The sequence below is a fragment of the Erpetoichthys calabaricus genome, chromosome 8 (assembly GCF_900747795.2).
Source record: "Erpetoichthys calabaricus chromosome 8, fErpCal1.3, whole genome shotgun sequence".
NCBI lineage: Eukaryota > Metazoa > Chordata > Cladistia > Polypteriformes > Polypteridae > Erpetoichthys > Erpetoichthys calabaricus.
This window is the reverse complement of record NC_041401.2, coordinates 190151998-190166676: the sequence shown is the minus strand read 5'-3', so window position 1 is coordinate 190166676 and position 14679 is coordinate 190151998. Positions and strand designations below refer to the sequence as shown.

Here is a 14679-nt window from a genome sequence, read left to right as displayed (position 1 = left end):
TAGATAGATAGATGGATAGACAGACACTATATGATAGATAGATAGATATGAAAAACACTATATGATTAATAGAGATAGATAGATATATAAAAAATTTTAAACAGACCTTTATTAATAATCATAACATAATTGCAGTCAACTTAACAGCCAAAATTAAACAACATTTAAAAGCAAAGTTTTCCTGCTCATACTTTAGTACCAGACATTCATTTTCCATGGAACATAAACCATCATTTACAGCCCAGTTTTCACTAAATATATCTAATTGATTAATTAGTTTAGTATAGTAGGTAAGATAGGTAGATAGATAGATATGAAAGACACTATATGATTAATAGAGATAGATAGAGTGAAAGACACAATATAATAGATAGATAGATAGATAGATAGATAGATAGATAGATAGATAGATAGATAGATAGATAGATAGACACTATATGATTAATAGAGATAGAGTGAAAGACACAATATAATAGATAGATAGATATGAAAGATACTATATGATTAATAGAGATAGAGTGAAAGACACAATATAATAGATAGATAGATAGATAGATAGATAGATAGATAGATAGATAGATAGATAGATATGAAAGACACTATATTATTAATTGAGAGAGATTGATAGATGAAAGCACTATAGCAGGCTGCAGGTTTTTGCTCCAGCCAGATTCTTAATCAGTGACAACACTTGCTAACGCTAGTCTCATTTATTAATTAGCTGGTATTTTTCCTCTTCTCTTACTCTACGTTCAGAAAAGCATAGCAGCATGATTTTTACATCTATAAGACATTTAGAAGTGCTAGTTTTGCTATCGATTTTAATGCTTAACTCTCTTTTGTTGATTTCATTATATTTTCCCCTTCCACTGTGCAGTTTCCCCCCTTGGTTGTATCTTATCACAAGCAGAGCAGACAAACAACACAGAATCATGAAAGGCTGCAACTACTTTAGCGTCAGACCCACTAATTCCTAAATAATGGATTAATTAAACAATTTTGAACACCTAGAAATGTAGAATGAAAATCAAGATGAAAATATTGTTAAAAGGAAAGGAAAAAAATGACTTTTTGATATTTTTTTACCCAACTTAGTTTTTTAATTCCTATATTGTTCCCAAAACACTGAATCTAGGAAATAACAGTTCACTTAATTAGCCCAGGAGTCCAATTAAAAACAGAAGCTGGTTGGAGCAAAAACCTGCAGCCACAGGGGGTCCCCAGGACCGAGTTTGAAAACCCCAGTAATAGACAGATACTTCACAGTAAACAGTCAGGAAATACACTATTTAATAAATGAATAGGTAGATACTAGCTAGTTAAATATTCATAAGGTGATCAGTAGCAAAAAGATCTTCTATATAAACGTCTACGTATGGAAGTGTGTGTTTCTGTCCGGCCGGGAAGTGAGCGGTGGAGTTGGGGTGGAGTGAAACTCGCTTAGCCGCTAATAACACAAGCGAGGTGAGCAGGTCAGCAAAACAAAACCTCTGAAGAAAGACAAACTCGCTTAGCCACTAATATAGCGAGGTGAACACATCAACAAAACGATATTCCTTTTGCTTTTCCTCCCACCGCTAGTACACAAGCAAGGCGAGCACATCAGGACAACGAAACCTCAGATGGAAGACAAAGTTGCTAGCTGCAGATTCGAGGCGAGTACATCGGCAAAACAAATCTTCCTAGGAGAGAGACACCCAGAGTAGTTCCTTTCAATTACCTGACATCTCTACATTTCAATTTTTTTTCTGACGATTTCAGTAGTTTCTAGGACCCTGGGCTTTTCACAGCATGTGCTTACACAGCTAATTTTAAGTGATTTGATGGGCACCATCTAGTAAAAGTGTAGATAGGGCTGGCACTATAAAGAAAACCATGAAATGGTCATTATGTAGTAAGAAGTGCCAAGGCCATAACCAGTGACAAAAGTGATTAAGTGACTGAGTACTGAGCAAAGGGTGTGATACGGTAATATTTCTGTTTCTTATGTTTAATAAAAATGCAAAAATTCCTAAAATCCTGTTTTCTCCGTGTCGTTCAGGGTATTGAGTGCTGCTTGATGATGGAAAAACGAAATTAAATAATTTCAGCATAAGGCTGCAACAGGGAAGGGACCTGAAGACTTTCTGAAGGCGCTGTTTGTAGATAGGACAGGTCTCGGCTAATAAATCCATAGATAGAGAGATAAGACACTATATACTCTAGATAATTAGTAGATGGACCTATGTAGTAAATATTTAGATAGAAAAGACAGTATATAATAAATTACTAAATTATAACACTAAATTGTAAATATTTAGATAGGAAAATAGTATGTAGCACATTTTTAGCTAGGGACAGTGCTTTATAGTGAATCATAGACTGAAAATTGTTAATAATAAATATGTAGGTAGAAAAGGCACTACAGAGTGAATGTTTACATAGATGGCAGACAGATAAGAATGGCTTTATGTACTGTATATAATAATTTACAAATGGGACATAGCAAATTGTAAATCTCTAGATAGGAAAGGTACCATGTAATAAATAGATGGATAGGTAAGGCGCTATATAGTGCATCATTGATAGGCACTAAATAGTAAACATGTACTTGAGACCGGTACTATGTAGTAAATCCCTACTTGGATAAAATGTAATTACTGTGTAGATAGCAAAGGCACTATATAGTAAGTCATAGCAAGAAGACAGTAAATAGTATACATCTAGATAGGAAAGACACTACATAGATAAGTAGCTGGGAAAGACGCTATATAGTACAAGGAAAAAGGCAATGCATAGTAAATTACTAGGTGGACCCATGTAGTAAATATTTAGATAGAAAAAACCTATATAATAAATCACTGGCCCCTAAGATAGTAAATATGCAGATAGGGAAAATAGATAGCAAGGCAAGGTCCTATATAGTGAATCATCGGCAGAAAAAAGTGACAAGTAAATATGTAGATAGGAAAGGTGCTGTGTAGTAAATCTCAAGATAGATGCCAGATAGTAAATAAATCATTAAGGAAGGTTTTATATTGTAAATCATAAGTGGAACGTAGTAAATTGTTAATGTCTAGGTACAAATATATCATTTAGTAAATAGGTAAGGCACTATATAATACACTATTACTTAGACACTATATTGTAAATATACAGATAGTAAAGGTACTATGTAGTAAATATGTAGATTATAAAGGCACTGTATAGTAAGTCATAGCAAGAAGACCGTTAATAGTAAATATCCAGATAGTAAAGATAGTAGATAGATACAGCAGGTAGTTGGCAAAGACACTATGCAGTAAAGAGATAGAGAAGACCCTATAAGGATAATGGTATTAATAAATCTTATTTTCATTTTTACAGATAATTTTGTAGTGGATATGAGCTCTTGCGTTCGTGCCTGTCCAAGCAATAAAATGGAAGTGGAAGAGAAGGGCATCAAGATGTGTAAGCCCTGCACAGACATCTGTCCCAAAGGTATGCAGCTCTTCTCCTTGAACTGACATCTTTGTCTTTCTGGAGTCCATAAGAGCAGTCCACATTTTGTTCAGTTACCCAGTGGTTTGTCATTCATTCAGTTTAACGTCACACAATATCCGTTTAGTACTGTCCACATTTACTGGTGCTGTTTAGTGAGTGAATGACTGATGGGTGTGCACGTGAATGACAGATTCACAAAGTGTGGGCAACATAAAGCTGGTGGGGTGAGGGCGGCACAGCGTTTAGTGCTGCTGCTTCATTATGGACTGAAGCTCCTGTGCCCTGTCCCTCTCTCTGTGTCTGTGTGCCTTTCCTCTGTCGCTGGACACTATGGTGTCCGTCCCACAACCCATATACGTATGTGTGAGTCCCTGCTTAAATGAAATATTACACTAAAAATCTTTATAGATTGGAATGCCTGAATGCATTATTAAAGTTCTTTTTCTCTTTTCTCCTTCACAGCATGTGATGGCATCGGGACGGGCTCCTTACAGTCTGCCCAAACTGTAGATTCCAGCAACATCGACAAGTTTGTCAACTGCACAAAGATCAACGGGAACCTCGTCTTTCTCATCACTGGCATTGAAGGGTCAGAGCTCTATTCCTTATCATCTATAAATCACACATAATGTTCAAGTTGTCCAAGTGGGCCAGTGCTGTATGTAAGATCTGGGTGGTGGCATCATCTGTTGGTCTACTGGAGTGGTCTGCCAACTGTAATGGGTCTAGTTCTTTGGGCAGTGAAGAGCATATGAAATCCTTGACTGGCCTCTTGAAACACCTCATTAGGTTGGGACAATGGTCATCCAGGCAGGCTGGGTGTGACAATGGTGGATCTTTTAAAGGATGATGGTACGACAGACCGGCTTCAAGAGAGACTAAATGTTTACACGAGGAAGTCTTCCCATAATGCCTTTTTATGACTTTCTCAACTGCCACACAGCTGATTTGCATGAGCTACATTCTTACTTCCATTTTATCTTTCCAACCACCCATCTCCCTCTCAGTCTCCCCGTGCCTTAGTACCCCTTTACCTTTTGTATAAGTAAAGACCTTTCAGGGGGCAAAATAAAAACCGTCCCAATTCCTCTTCTCCAGGACGTTCACCGTCTGAAGGCAGTTCTCTTCATCCAGTGCACAGAAGCCTGCTTACTGCCTTCTCGCCACCTAATTATGGCTGCTGGAGGGAATGAGCGCCGTTGGGGCCTAAGCGTGCGCGCCAGCCGCTCTTTATGGTTTACAGCCCTGCTGTAGATGCCGCTTCCCCAGGGGGAAGGCTGTTAATTTGCTTGTGGTTTGCACCTGCAGCCCAGTGTCCTGGACATTTAGAGTTAGATTGTCAGAATTCATTTCACCTCATGGCCAGCCAGGCGCCCAGAGCATAGTAGTGGTGGTGTGAGGTGAGGGGGAGGTCTGACCCCCATTTCACCAGTCGTGCTTAGAATTGCATGCCAAGCTCCCCCGGGGGCTGCTAGGTTTTGTTCCTTTTTTTTTCTTTAATTTAGCTTCCAGATTAGCATCTAAATTCAGGCCTGCCGCAAATCCCCCAACCCCCCAACCTCTTGACTAACTGAACACCAGTGGAACTGTTGAGACTGCACTAAAGTACCACAAATGCAATTTGTGGGCTGTCAGTCGAGACCCCCGCACAAGGAGCATTCTTGGAATTGCGTGTCAACAATAACTGCAGCCCAGGGGTCCACATCATACCCGCTCACTTAGGAGCATTTGCATGCTGTGATTGGAGAGGACCCTCATGACAGCCCTAGGCACTCGTAAGCACACAACGGAGGAACAAAACAAACACAAATGACACCTTTGCAGAAAATAACAAGACTACAGGAAGGGGTATGTACAGGGAGGACACAAGGTACATGACAAAAGAAGACAAACCCCCTCAGACTGAGTATATTGAACCTTTGCTTATCTGGTGGGGTATGGTACCACACTAAAGCTCTCCCATTACCCGATCCCCCCAACCTGACTTTAGATTTTTTTTTCTCATAACTGTGCCCTCAGGGTGAAGACCCATCCAGGGCTCACTTTTTTCCAAGACTACAAATCAGTGCATTTGCCCCAGACACACCTGGATGCTACTCCCTCTCGTGGCCATTGGCATCCTTTCACTAGTCAGTGTGCCTGGCAGTGACCAGGTTCCTGCTCCACTAAAATGGACTCATATACTTTTCAGACCCTCTAAAATCCAAAGGGTGGCACATTTGTGTTGAAGACGGTATAGCATTGCCTAGTTAACTGATGCAGATTTTAAGGCAATCCTCTAAACTCTAAATATCCACCTTCATAATAGGAGGTGTCTGCGTGTCCATCCAGTTGCTATGTCTCTGTCATTCCAATAGGTGACCTATCACAAACATGTTTAGTAATAAAATGCATTGCTATTGGCATTCCAACTGAATTGTGCGTCATGAACATTTTTAGTAGAAAAAATTGTTTGCATCTGTCCTTCCAACAGATGGCGCATCACAAACATTAACAGGGCTTGTTTGTGAATCCCATGGCATATATCAGAGATATGCATCTCTGTTGTCTTATTTTAATTTCTTATTTTGTCTGTTATTTTTCTTTTCTTCATTATGTAAAGCAGTTTGAGCTACTTTTTGTATGACAATGTGCTATATAAATAAATGTTGTTATTGATGTTATTGCATGGTGCGCTGCAAATGTTAACGCCGAGGTCTACGTTGATTACTTAGATTTCAACCCATCATGGACAGATAGCACAGCTAGTAAAAGGGTGTTTGTGTATTTGAGCGTCTGTCCGGTTACTGTGTCTCTGTCATTCCAATAGATGGCCCATCACAAACATTTTTAGTAATAAACTGCATTGCTATTGGCATTCCAACTGGATTGTGTGTCGTGAACGTTTTTAGTAGAAAAAATTGTTTGCATCTTTCATTCCAACAGATGGCGCATCACAAGCATTAACACTGTTTTTGTGAATCCCATGGCACATATCAGAGATATGCACATTGCATGGTGCACTGCAAATGTTAACGCCGAGGTCTACGTTGATGATTTCAACCCATCATGGACAGATAGCACAGCTAGTAAAAGGGAGTTTGTGTATTTGTGCATCTATCCGGTTACTATGTCTCTGTTATTCCAACAGGTGGTGCGTCAGAAACTTTTGTAGTACTAAAGTGCATCGCATTTTTTCATTTCAAAAGATGGCACATCACAAACATCTGTATTAATAAAATGCCTTGCATTTGTTATTCCAAATTTGTCATTCCAACAAATGGCGCATCACAAACGGTTCCACTGCTTTTCTGGATCAGAAGGTGGTGGATCCTCTTGGAGACAGGCGGAAGTGACATCATAGTGCTTCCTTGATGTCTTCCTCCACTCTAGAAGTATACAGGGAAGAAATGGTAATGAGTAATTGTAATGAGTGTGTCAGACTGTCTTCCTGGGTCTTTCCTGTTCACAGCTCATAAAGCAAGAGCCCTGAAGAAGCTCCCAAGAGAGGTGACCCAAAAGTTCTTGGAATGGGTCAATAGCAGGGGAGTAGGGTATGGGTATCGAATATGCCAGTAGGTATTTTGTGCTTACAGGTTTGGTTAATCAGTCTGTTAATTGGCATCATGCTAAGCTGATGGAGTGCGTATTTCTGCCGTTTATTCTGCTGTCGTGCAGGTGACTTTGACGATTTTTTTTTCCACCAATCCATCATGGTACATTTTCAAGAGACAATGATGATCCTGTTTTTCAATACTAATGGACTTGTTCATACGGAGTTTAAAACCTGTGAATAGAATGTTAATCAGTGACACCACACCGAGCTGCTGAGGCGTCAACAGGAAAGCATAAAAAAAATTAAAAAGCCAGAGACGTGCTGCACACACACAGTGAGATTTGGCACCATGACATACCACCTGGGCACATTGGCTGTTCTTGCTTTGCACCCCCAGTGCCATCACCCCCGCCTTCACCTGGAGTGCTGTGCTGTACAGACTCTCATGTCCACACCCACATATACTCATGGGAAGCCAGTTTAGAGCAGTACGGATGTGTGGCCAAAGCTGAGATACCTTCTATGTGATAGCTGCATGTTCTCCGAAGCTTTTCCAAATTTCTTTCCTCATTCAAACACATCCAGATTATACTCTGACACTGTTTGATGTTTCATTCAGAGCCAATTCTGACTTGATATGATACTGGGATAGCCTTAGTGTCTTTGTGACTCGGTCTCAGCACAGAACCAGGACATTCATGAGGCCCATTGAGGTTACCACAGCCTACTCTTGATGTTACACCATAAAGACATTATACTTGGACGTTACGATGTGGCTGGAAATCCAATCCAAGGTTTCCATTTGTGTGGCTATTTGGTCAGCAGGTATGAAATGGATTTTCTTTCAACATTTCAATCCCAGAAGACTGTTTTTGTAACAGCTGAGCCAGCAAACCGGGCTGTATAATCTAAACCTCCTTCTCTAGCAGTCACACTCACACTTTGCCTTTTTTTGTTCTTTTTTCTCTCTCTGCAATCCATAGGGATGCCTATCATAATATTGAGGCCCTGGATCCAGAAAAACTAAATGTGTTTCGGACTGTTCGGGAGATTACAGGTGAGCATGTAAGATTATATAATGAAAAGACAAATCAAATGTAAAAAATGAAAAGAAAAGAAGAGCTGCGGTGTGTTGTTTGCTGCTGTTCTCCTCACCTCTGGCATTAGTGACCTAAGTGACCACTGTGGTCAGTAGGGGGACCTGCAACAGGACTGTTTTGGATATAACAGTAAGATAAGTGTGGGGCAAATAGGTATAAGGATAAGGGGCCCCAAAAAGACTAAAAAGGGCCTTCAGTGCAGCCACCATTAATAAAAAGGAAAGACCAGAAAAGAAGGTGCAACAACAACACAGCATGAAGCCATAAATGATGAGAGTGCAGCTTTAAGATGGTCCTTTCTGAAGATCGTGACATCTTATACAGCACCTGTTCTCTGTCTAGCAAATGGAACGCTTCATAAGGAAAGCATCTTGAGAAGGTTCTGTCCGTGTAAAGGTGCCTAGGCAGTAAAACGATAAATTGGTAGCACTTACTGAATAATACATTCAGGGTGGCATACTGGTTAATACAGCACCTCACAGTTCCCTGTCCTCTCCTGTCCTGTCCTGTCCTGTCTGTCTGTCCTGTCTGTCCTGTCTGTCTGTCTGTCCTGTCTGTCTGTCTGTCTGTCTGTTATATAGTGCTTTTCATATCTGTCTGTCTATCTGTCTCTTAGATAGATAGATATGAAAAGCACTATATAACAGACAGACAGACAGTGCTTTTCATATCTATCTATCTATCTATCTATCTATCTATCTATCTATCTATCTATCTATCTATCTATCTATCTATCTATCTATCTATCTAGTTTATTACCTTTTTATAAATTGCTCAAAAAAATTAAAGGTGCACTTCTTAATCTGAGTATAGCATCAAGTCAGTGACACTTGTGGGCTATTGATCTGGTCAGTTAAGTAGCAGAGGGGCTTGTTCATCAGTTTCAGCTGCTTTGGTGCACTAGAGGGGTAACAATGAGACGACCCCCAGAACAGGAATGAATGGTTTAACAGGTGAAGGGAGGCCACTGACATTTTTCCCTCCTCATCTGTTTTGTCACTCGTTTTGCATTTGGCTACGGTCAGCGTCACTACTGGTAGTATGAGGCCATACCTGGACCCTACAGAGGTGGCACAGGTAGTCCAACTTCTCCAGGATGGCACATCAATACTTGGCATTGCCAGAAGGTTTGCTGTGTCTCCCAGCACAGTCTCAAGGGCATGGAGGAGATTCCAGGTGACAGACAGGCAGTTACTCAAGGAGAGGCGGACAGGGCCCCTCGTAGAAGGTCCTTAACCCATCAGCAGGACCCACTGCTATCTGCTCCTTTGGGCAAAGAGGAACAGAATGAGCACTGCCAGAGCCTACAAAATGACCTCCAGCAGGCAGGCCACTGGTGTGAATGTCTCTGACCGAACAATCAGAAACAGACTTCATGAGGGTGGCCTAAGCGCCCGACGTCCTCTAGTGGGCCCTGTACTCAATGCCCGCCCGACACCATGGAGCTCAATTGGCATTTGCCATAGAATACCAAAATTGGCAGGTCCACCTCCGGCACCCTGTGCTTTTCACAGATGAGAGCAGGTTCACCCTGGGCACATGTGACAGACATAAAAGGGTCTGGAGAAGCCGTGGAGAACGTTATGCTAGCTGTTACATCGTTCAGCATGACCGGTTTGGTGGGGGGTCAATGACAGTCACAGCGCTATATAAATGCAAAGAATTATTATTATTATTATGGTCAATCTGGGGAGGCATATCCATTGAGGGACGCACAGACCTCTACAGGCTAGACAACGACACCTTGACTGCCATTAGGTATCGGGATGAAATCCTTGGCCCCATTGTCAGACCCGATGCTGGTGCAGTGGCTCCTGGGTTCCTCCTGGTGCACATCAATGCCCACCCTCATGTGGTGAGAGGATGAAGGAATTGATACCATTGACACCCCCCAACTCACTCACCTGACCTCAATCCAATAGAACACCTCTGGATGGGACATTATGTTTGGGTCCATCCAACACCTCAGCCTGTCCAGGAGCTCAGTGATGCCCTGGTCCAGATCTGGAAAGAGATCCCCCAGGACACCATCTGTCATCCCTTTAGGACGTTGTAAGGCATGGGGGGGTGCATACAAACTACTGAGTACGATTTGGAGTTGCGGCAATGAAATTTTGGCAAAATGGACTCACCTGCCAGCCTGCCGCATCATTTTTTCCCTTTGTCCCTCTGTCGGTTGATCATTTTCATGTCCGTCCTTTTGTTCCTCACACATCACCATATCAGTCCATATCAGTAGAGATAGCCAGCAGGATACGCTTCTCCCATTGAGATCTGATGTGTTCTCAAAGCGTTCCTTTCATTTTTTGAGCAGGTTATTTATCGGTCTGTCAGGAAGTTGTGCTTCAGCTTCGAAAAAGCACCTCAGTAGTTTAGACACGGGACAGTAAAAAGCAAAGGCGACTCCCTGCATGCCCCAGAAATAAAGCGCCTTGAGGTGTTTGCTACAAACAGGGTGGCATGTGGATCAAAGCTGTGCCTCTCAAACCACATGTCCCAGTCCCAGTCCCAGTCCCAGTCTGGCCACTCTCTGTGTGGAGTTGACATGTTCTTCCTGTGTTTATGTGGGATTTTCTTTACATTCTTTGTCTTTCCTCCCACATTTCAAGTTAGTTGGCAATTCTAAGTTTGTCAGGTGTAAGTGAGTGTGTGCCTGGTGCCCATCTGAGGTTGTTTCCCACTTTGTGCTCTAGGATTGTCCCTGACTTCCACTGAATAATCTAAATTAGATAACAGAGAGTTGTGTGAAATTCTGTCATGTGCTGATCAACATGCAGCAGGTCTCCCCTCTCCAGCGCCACGATTACTGAGTTGAATTAGATTATCTCGAATATTCTGTCTTCCTTGCCTTAAACAGCTCCCTGTATGGCTGTACCAGGATACTGATGGCATGAATTCACAGGATTTAATGCTACTATCATAACTATTTTTTCACATATTTGGGAATTTCGTTAGTGCCGTAATGGAGGGCCAGATTAGTGAGCCACTGCGATATCTCCACCAATCAGTCAATCATACAGGACCCTTCACAGATTACATCAACACAAGGGTCTTTACAGAGCAAACAAACGTCCAAATGAAAAGTGTTTAAAGTAAAATATGAAATCACAAGAAAGCAAAGTTTGAAGGGTCAGAGGGCGGCAGCTCTCCCGGTGTCCCAGTTCCAGCCTGGCCACTGCCTGTTCTCGTCATGTCTCTTATCAGCCTTTCCTTGTGCCATTTTGGTTTATTCTTCCACTTTCTCAGGTCTTCCCAGTCAGGTTAGGAGTAAGGAGTAAGTGAGTTGGCCGAACCCTGCATACCCTTGAACCCAAGGCTGTGCAGCTATGAGGCACAAATGCTAACCACCAGGCCACTAACCCATCCTTCAAACTTCATTTTCTTGTAAATGCCCTTGCTCTGGCTGATTTCACGGTTTAGCTTGGCACTCGAAATTGTACTCTGGTTTGCTGCATAAAGTGTCTTGCGAGGAGTGCCATTTAATAAATGGACTGATTGATTTATTGATTCGGCTGTTACAGTGCCCCTCTCACCTGCCCACCTCTTCACTACCGGCACTTGGGAATACATCCCAGTGAAGAAAAAAAATAAAACTTTCTTCTCCCAATTCCTGTTAATTGTCATTTCAAAGGAAGGGTCCTACACCCTTTTACCACCATGACACCCAAGGCTTGAGTTCACGTGACTCTTTATAGCTTCTGGTGATGTCTGGAAAGAAGGAGCAGATCTGGAAACACATGAGAAGTTAGCATGTCAAGCTCACATGTCAGTAGACATCTGAACACTAATGGTCACACTGCGAGGGGTGTTCAAATTGATATAACAGGCACCATTGATCTAATCCCAGGCAGCGAAAAAAAAAAATGTGGAAATCTTTCCAACTGGACGCTTTGAAGTCTCCAGGAGGTAATGTTTTATTCCAAAGCCATCACAACATGGCCCCCAGCCAGTCTTCTATAAAAGAAAAAAATACCGTAGTGCATGTGCGGAGCAGCACTTGAATAACGGGCACAAGCAGGGCTGAATCATGGGATAAGAGACCACTCGGAGCCCTGTGTGTGCGCACGTGTGTGTTTTGTATGTTATACGTGTGTACATATTTATACTAACAATCAAAGGTTTTAGGACACCCATATTTTTCAAGTTTTTATTGAAATGTAAGCAGTTCAAGTCCAGTGAATAACCTGAAATGGTACAAAGGTGTCGTGGACTGAGCGTGCCAAAGCACTAAATCCTAAAAATTTCAAAAGCCCTTCCAAAAATTGTCCACTAGAGGAAGATATCACCATCATACCCCGGCTAGTAATGAGGTCTCACAACAACAACAATTCATTATAGTGCCACTATCACGTAAGGAATGCCTTGAACAGGCCCTGTTTGTTTGACAGCCCTACAGCCTTGACTTCTTAAGGGGTCAACAAGAATCCCTGAAAATAAAACTTGTCGGGGAAAAAAAAAACTCAAGAAAGGCAACTCATAGAGAGACCCCCTTAAAGATATGTTGGGTGTGCCGTGGGCGTCAAAAAATGGGGTAAATACAAGACACAAAACAGAACACAAGTAATCCTCGATGGCCAATCTATCATGACCACCTCAGAAATACAATACTATAATTAAAGTACTTAGTAGGCACAGACAACCGCGACAACTTTCAGTATCTTTATAAAATAAAGAATTTATTCTCAACACCACGCCCAGTAACAAAAAGAAGTTCTGTGGAGCACAAAAGTCAAGAGAGGCTTCCTGAAGCAAAGGCAATGAAAGTCTAATGAAGTCCTAGCACAGAAATCCAAGGCAAGTTCAAAAAACAGAGCAAAAGATCAAAAATCGAGAGATACAATAATGGAAAGAAATAACAATTAACAGAAGTAAAGTCACCGCACCTCAGCACATTCGAAATGAACCGTCAGGAACTGCGGGAGACCCTCCCCTTTTATAGAGCAGAGGGCGGTTCATGGCGATGATTGGCAGGTGGCTCCACCCACAACATACATGGAACATAACAAAGAAGAAACCAGAAAGAAAGAAGGGTGCACTTGAATAACATAAATAATATATCAAAAATTAACAAATTAGAAAAGAAAAACATGAAATTGAACCCCAACCAGGGCAGGAACCCTGACTGAGACATGACAGATGATCTAGGATAAACTGACAGAGGTTTGAAAAACAAAAAAGTACAAGTTACTGGAAATGACGTTATGGCCTGTCCCAAGGCTCACCCTGTGTTCTGCGGAGAAGAGGGAGAAGGTGATTTAGGACCAATTTTACCCCAGCCCTTCATCCTGTGTATATGTAATAAAGGGGTAGGGACCCCGATATACTGTAGGTGTACTGGTGCTTAGGACCCAAAGGCTAGAAAGGGCCCTCAGAGCACTTGGTCAACTCATCTAGAAAGCTTATCTATCTATCTATCTATCTATCTATCTATCTATCTATCTATCTATCTATCTATCTATCTATCTATCTATCTATCATATAGTGCCTTTCCTATCTATCTATCTATCTGTCTGTCTGTCTGTCTGTCTGTCTGTCTGTATCTTGTATAGTGCCTTTCATGTCTGTCTATCTATCTATCTATCTATCTATCTGTCTGTCTGTCTGTCTGTCTGTCTGTCTGTCTGTCTGTCTGTCTGTCTGTCTGTATCTTGTATAGTGCCTTTCATGTCTATCTATCTATCTATCTATCTATCTATCTGTCTGTCTGTCTGTCTGTCTGTCTGTCTGTCTGTCTGTCTCTTATATAGTGCCTTGTCTCTCTGTCTGTCTGTCTGTCTGTCTCTTGTATAGTGCCTTTCATATCTATCTATCTGTCTGTCTGTCTGTCTGTTATATAGTGCCTTTCATGTCTGTCTATCTGTCTGTCTGTCTCTTATATAGTGCCTTTCATATCTATCTATCTATCTATCTATCTATCTATCTATCTATCTATCTATCTATCTATCTATCTATCTAGTGCCTTTTCTATCTATCTATCTATCTATCTATCTATCTATCTATCTATCTGTCTGTCTGTCTGTCTGTCTGTCTGTCTGTCTGTCTGTCTGTCTGTCTGTCTGTCTCTTGTATAGTGCCTTTCATGTCTATCTATCTATCTATCTATCTATCTATCTATCTATCTATCTATCTATCTATCTATCTGTCTGTCTGTCTGTCTGTCTGTCTGTCTGTCTGTCTCTTATATAGTGCCTTTCATGTCTATCTATCTATCTATCTATCTATCTATCTATCTATCTATCTATCTATCTATCTATCTATCTATCTATCTATCTATCTATCTATCTATCTATCTGTCATATACGCACCACCCTGGTGACCCCATATAATTGCGGAGCCCTCTCCTCAGATGCAGTTTCTCATTCAAACTAACTCAAGATGGCACATCTTCCAGTCTTAACTCCTTCTGGCAGAATGAGGCGGGTCCAGGAGGCCGGACGTCAGTGGTGGTACAGCCATTGATCTTCTCATCTGCAGAGGGAGGAGGAGAAAGGACATTATCACACAGCGCCATCCCCTGCAGCAACAAGGAATTACAGTCACTAGAGCCCTTAAGCTGTCCCCAGTGCGCACTCATGTGACACT

General features: G+C 41.6%; 1 protein-coding gene across 1 annotated transcript in view; it reads left to right on the top strand.

The window, feature by feature from the left end:
• The window catches only part of LOC114656393 (receptor tyrosine-protein kinase erbB-4-like), an 833421-nt gene that overhangs the window by 618748 nt on the left and 199994 nt on the right, over positions 1–14679 (top strand). The window contains 3 exon segments of the mRNA XM_051930298.1: positions 3346–3459; positions 3925–4051; positions 7981–8054. Coding sequence (XP_051786258.1) covers positions 3346–3459; positions 3925–4051; positions 7981–8054 — 315 coding nt within the window.